This window comes from Cygnus atratus, unplaced genomic scaffold, assembly GCF_013377495.2.
Source record: "Cygnus atratus isolate AKBS03 ecotype Queensland, Australia unplaced genomic scaffold, CAtr_DNAZoo_HiC_assembly HiC_scaffold_147, whole genome shotgun sequence".
NCBI classification, from domain to species: domain Eukaryota; kingdom Metazoa; phylum Chordata; class Aves; order Anseriformes; family Anatidae; genus Cygnus; species Cygnus atratus.
In genome coordinates this window covers 1,763-7,819 of record NW_026109740.1, presented here as the reverse complement: position 1 = coordinate 7,819, position 6,057 = coordinate 1,763, and the positions used below count along the sequence as shown (strand labels likewise).

The following is a 6,057-nucleotide window of genomic DNA, read 5'->3' as shown; positions in this document are numbered from 1 at the left end:
GAGCCTCCCCCCGCCGCTACCTTGGCACCGGGGGGGGGCCTCCGGTGCCCCCCCCTCCCCCAGGAGCCCCCCCCGCCAGCTTCCAGCATCCCCCAGCACGTCCGCACCGGGGGGGGGGGGGGGGGGGTGAAGGGAAAAAAGCGGGTCGGGGGGAGCCCCCCGGTGCTGTGCCCCCCCCCCACAGGGTGGGATGGGAAAGGGGGGGGGGCAATTACAGGAGGGGGGGGGCACTTACCGGGGGGGGGGGGGCTGCGCTCCCGGGGCCGCCGCCGCGGAGCCGCCCGGCTCGCCCCAAGCTCCGCCCCCACCCCGGCAGCCAATCCCGGGGCTGCCCCCCCCCCCCCGTGACCCCCCCACCCCAAAATCACGCCGGTGCTGCACCGCCCCCCCCCCCCCCGTACCCCCCCCCCATCGGTGCTGCACCGGGAGGGAGGGGGGCGGGGGCTGCCGCCGGTAAAAGGGGGGGGACAAAGGGGGGGGGGCCGTGCAAAACGGGGGGGGGGGGGGGGGGCACAAACCGGGGGGTGTGCAAAGTGGGGGGGCACGAACGGGGACCGTGCAAACTGGGGGTGCACGAAAGGGGGTGTGCAAATTGCAGGTGCATGCACCAGGGTGTACAAACGGGTGCACAAATGCAGATTTGCAAACTGGGGGTGCATGCACTAGGGGTGCGCAAACGGGGGCTGTGCAAACCAGGGGTGCACAAACAGGGGTTGTGCAAACTGCAGGTGAATGCACCAGAGTGCACAAAGCAAGGCCATGCAAAGTGGGGGTGCACAAACAGGGGTGTGCAAACTGGGGGTGTACAAACAGGGGTGTGCAAACTGTGGATGTGCAAACTGTGGGTGCGTGCACCAGAGGTGGACAAACTGGGGCCCTGCAAACTGGAGGTACACGAATGGGGGTGTGCAAATTGCAGGTGCATGCACCAAGGGTGCACAAAGCAAGGCCGTGCAAACTGCGGGTGCACGAGTGGGGGGTGCACAAACCAGGGCCATGAAAACTGGGGGTGCATGAATGGGAGAGTGCAAACTGGGGGTGCATGCACCAGGGGTGCACAAAGCAGGGCCATGCAAACTGGGGGTGCACAAACAGGGGTGTGCAAACTGCAGGTGCATGCACCAGGGTGTACAAAGCAAGGCCGTGCAAACTGGGGGTGCACAAACCAGGGCCATGAAAACTGGGGGTGCATGGATGGGAGCGTGCAAACTGGGGGTGCACGCACCAGGGGTGTACAAAGTAGGGCTGTGCAAACTGCGGGGGCACGAACAGGGGGGCACAGATGCAGATGTGCAAACTGGGGGTTCACGCACCAGAGGTGCACTAACTGGGGGTGCACAAACGGTTTGTACAAACCAAGGGTGTATGGACCAGGGTGGGTGCACCAGGGTTGCGTGCACCAGGGTTGCACAGGCTGGCGTCATGCAAACCAGGGTTTTACAGGCCTGGGGTGCACAAACGAGGGCCGTGCAAACCAGGGGTGCACAATGGTGTCATGCAAACCAGGGTGCATGCGCTGGGGGTGCACAGACAGGGGGTGCACAGAGCAGGGCCATATAGTGCACGGGCTGGGGCTGTGCAAACTGGGGGTGCATGCACCAGGCATGCACAAATGAGGTTGTGCAAACTGGGGGGTGCGTGCACCGGGTGCACAACCGGGGTTGTGCAACCGGGGGGTGCATGCACCGGGGGAGGTCGTGCAAACTGGGGGTGCACGTACCGGGGTGGTGCAAACTGGGGGTGCACGGAGCAGGGCTCGGTGCATGCCCCGGGGCAGGTAACCGCCCCCCCGGCTCCTCCGGCCCCCGGCTGCTCCCGGGGCGGGGCCGTTGCTCCGCGGCCGCCCCCCCGGGGGTGGAGCGAGGCGGGGGGGTGGATGGGGGGGCCTGAGGGGTGGTGGCGACCCCAGGGCCACCATGGCCACCTGCAGGAACATCGCTATCTTCGGGGCTACCGGCAGGACCGGGCTGGCCACCCTGAGCCAGGCTCTGGATGGCGGTAAAGGGGGGGGGGCAGCACCCATGGGTGGCGCCCCCAGCCCCCAGCCCCTCTCCCTCCCGGGTCGGGACGGGGACATTGGGGACGGGGCCACTGGGGACATGGGACGGGTGTTAATGGGGTGGGGGGGTCCTGGTTGTGGGCTGTGTGGGGCAGCCGGAGCCCATATGGGGTGTATAGGGCCTGTATGGGGCAGTTAGGGACTTGTATGGGGCAGTTAGGGGCTGTATGGGGTAGTTGGGGACTTGTATGGGGCAGTTAGGGCTGTATGGGGCAGTTAGGGCCTGTATGGGGCAGTTAGGGGCTGTATGGGGCAGTTAGGGACTTGTATGGGGCAGTTAGGGGCTGTATGGGGTAGTTAGGGACTGTATGGGGCAGTTAGGGGCTGTATGGGGTAGTTAGGGACTGTATGGGGCAAACAGAGCTATATGGGGCAGATAGAACCTATATGGGGCAGTTAGAGCCTGTATGGGGCAGTTAGAGGTTGGCTGGGGCAAATAGAGCCCGTATGGGGCAAATAGAGCCCGTATGGGGTAAATAGAGCCCGTATGGGGCAGGTAGAGCCTGTATGGGGCAGAGGGAGCCCCTGTGGGGCAGAAGCAGCCCATCCGTCGGGGACAGAGGGAGCCTCTGTGGGGTGGATGGAGCCTGTACGGGGCAGATAGAGCCTGTACGGGGCAGATAGAGCCTGTATGGGACAGGCAGGGCTGATATGGGGCAGACGGAGCCGATATGGGGCAGACGGAGCCGTTATGGGGCCAACACAGCTCACCTGCAGCAAATACAGCCCCTATAGGGCACGTGGAGCCGCTATGGGGCAGACGCTGCTGCTATAGGGCGGGAGGACCCTATAGGGCTCCCACGCAGCCCCCCAGCCCCATTCCCCCCTATTTCCCCCCCTGTTTCCCCCGGAATAGGCTTACGGGGCCGCAGCGGCAGCAGTGCTGAGTCATGCCCCGAAATGCTGAGTCACGGCCCCGCTGTCTCCCCCCCTCCCCCCTCCCAGGGTACACGGTGACGGTGCTGGTGCGGGACCCCGGGCGCCTGCCCCCCCAGGGCCCCCCCCCGGCCCGGGTGGTGGTGGGCGACGTCCTGGAGCCCGCCGACGTGGCCGAGGCCGTGCGGGGCCAGGACGCCGTCGTCATCATCCTCGGCACCCGCAACGACCTGGGTACGGGAACGCCCTGCCACCCCCCCCCTGTGTCCCCAAGCCGGACGAGGACCCCCCCCTCTGTGTCCCCGTTACCCTGGGGGGTCCCTGTCCCTGTGTCCCTATTGCCCAAGGACTCCCCCCTCCGTGTCACCATCACCCTGAGGGTCCCTGTGCCCCCATTACCCCAAGGACCCCCACCCTATGTCCCCAGGGCCCCATGTCCCCCCCATGTCCCCTGTGTCCCCAATACCCCAAGGACCCCCCAGCCCCAGCGTCCCCATTACCATGGGGATCCCTGTCCCTGCACCCCCTATTGCCCAAGGACCCCCAACCCCATGTCCCCAATACCCCAAGGACCCTGTCCCTGTGTCCCCCTTACCCCAAGGACCACCCCCCCTGTGTCCCCAGGGCCCCTGTGTCCCCCCCCCGTGTCCCCCTTACCCCAAGGACCCCCCCCCCCCCGTGTCCCCAGGGCCCCTGTGTCCCCCCTCGTGTCCCCCTTACCCCAAGGACCCCCCCCTCCGTGTCCCCAGGGCCCCTGTGTCCCCCCCATATCCCCATTATCCCCAAGGATCCCCCCCAGTGTCCCCATTTCCCTGGGGGTCCTTGTCCCTGTGCTCCCCCCCCCCAATGTCCCCATCACCCCAGGGACCCCGTTCCTGTGTCCCCACTGCGCCACAGGACCCCGCACCCTGTCCCCTGTGTCCCCACCACCCCCGTGTGTCCCCAGTGCCCCAAGGACCCCAGCCCTGTGTCCCCGTTGCCCCCCCGTGTCCCCATTGCCCCCCTATCTCCCTATTGTCCCCCTGTGTCCCCATTGCCCCCATGCATCCCTATTGCCCCCGTGTCCCTGTTGTCCCCACGTGTCCCCATTGCCCCCCTATGTCCCCATTGTCCCCAAGTGTCCCCATTGCCCCCCTGCCTCCCCGTTGCCCCTTGTGTCCCCATTGTCCCTTGTGTCCCCATCGCCCTTCCTTTGTCCCCATTGGCCCCACGTGTCCCCATGGGCCCCTATTGCCCCCCGTGTCCTCATCCCCCCGTGTCCTCATCCCCCCCTGTGTCCCCATCACCCCCGTGTGTCCCCATCACCACCCCCTGCCCCCCCATTGCACCACAGCCCCCCCGTACCCTCCCTCACTACCCCCGTGCCCCTCCCCACATGTGTCCCCCCCCCCCCCAAATATTGTCACCCTGTCCCCCCCAGGCCCCACCACCGTCATGTCCGAGGGCACCAAGAACATCGTGGCCGCCATGAAGGCCCACGGCGTCCGCAAGGTGGTGGCCTGCCTGTCTGGTGAGCGGCCCCCCCGCTGCGTCCCCCCTTGGGGACACCCCCCCGGTGACCTCCCCCTCATTGTCCCTTTGTGTCCCCGTGTCCCCACCCCGTAGCCTTCCTGCTGTGGGACCTCCAGAAGGTGCCACCCCGGCTGCTGCCGGTGACCGAGGACCACATCCGCATGCACCGGGTGCTGCAGGACTCGGGGCTGGACTGCGTGGCCGTGATGCCACCGCACATCGCTGGTGCGTGGGGACACCTGGGGACACGGGGGAGGACAAGGGGACAAGGGGGGGGGGATCTCAACATGTCATGGTGGGGCCACCATCACAGTGACAAACAGCCAGGTAGGTGGCGTTGGGTGGCACCAAGGTGGCGGGGGTGGGTGGTGACACCGTCGCGGTGACGTTGGGTGGTGGCATTGGGTGTCCCCAACCCTACGTGGTCGTGTCACCATTGCGGTGACATTGGGTGAAGTGATATTGGGTGGTGGCATGGAGTTATTGGGTGTCCTTAACCCTATGTGGCGATGCCACCATTGCGGTAACGTTGGGTGGTGGCATTGGGTGTCCTCAACCCTACATGGAGATGCTGCCACCATCTTGGTGATATTGGTTGGTGGCACGGAGCCATTGAGTGTCCCCAACCCCATGTGCCGATGCCACCATCTTGGTGACGTTGGGTGGTTTCATGGAGTTATTGGGTGTCCCCAACACTACATGGAGATGCCACCAACCCAATGATGTTGCGTGGTGTCATGGAGCTCTTGGGTGTCCCCAACCCTACATGGAGATGCCACCATCTGGGTGACATTGGGTGGTCCAATGACATTGGGTGGTGTCATGGAGCTCTTGGGTGGCCTCAACCATACATGGAGATGCCACCATCTTGGTGACATCGGGTGGTGGCACGGAGCCATTGGGCGTCCCCCACCCCCCGTACCTGCTGCCACCGCCAGGGTGACACTACCCGAGGGCGTGCTCGGTGGTGGTGGCACCGCGGTTCCACGGCATGTCCCCGTCCCCATGCAGACGACCAGCCGCTGACCGGGGACTACACGGTGTCCGTGGGTGCCACCGTCGGTGGCTCTCGTGTCATCTCCAAGCACTGACCTCGGCCACTTCTTGCTCCGCTGCCTCCACACCTCGGAGTACGACGGGAAGGGCGTCTACGTCTGCGGCCACTACCCCAAGGCCTAGGGGACGGCGGGGACGTGGTGGCCCCCCCCGGCCACCCCCCCGGTGACAATAAAGGGTCGCTGGTTTGCTCCCTCGGGGTCTCGGCCCTCGTGGAGGGGGCGCTTGGAGCCGGGGGTGGGGGTCCCGTGGGGACAGGGAGGGTGGCGGTGGGGTGGGGGGGATTCTGTAGGGCTGGGGGGGGGTCCTATAGGGCTGGGGAGGGGTCCTGTAGGGCTGGGGGGGGGTCCCATAGGGCTGGGGGGGTCCCATAGGGCTGGGGGGCGTCCCGTAGGGCTGGGGGGCTCCTATAGGGCTGGGGCGGGTCCTGTAGGGCTGAGGGGGGGTTCCTATAGGGCTATATGGCGGGGGGGGGGGGGGCGCGTAGGGCTGGGGGGTGTCCCGTAGGGCTATAGGGCTGGGAGGGTTCCTATAGGACTGTAGGGTTGGGGGGC

The 6,057-nt window shown here is 66.4% G+C and overlaps 1 protein-coding gene across 1 annotated transcript; it reads left to right on the top strand.

The window, feature by feature from the left end:
- Positions 1-1,869: 1,869 nt before the first annotated feature.
- BLVRB (biliverdin reductase B) lies at positions 1,870-5,696 on the top strand. Its single transcript, XM_035572472.2, is given in 6 exon segments — positions 1,870-1,998; positions 3,005-3,169; positions 4,356-4,445; positions 4,541-4,672; positions 5,459-5,535; positions 5,537-5,696. Coding segments are annotated over 6 exon segments (636 nt in total). The 5' UTR covers positions 1,870-1,916; the 3' UTR covers positions 5,627-5,696.
- Positions 5,697-6,057: the final 361 nt, after the last annotated feature.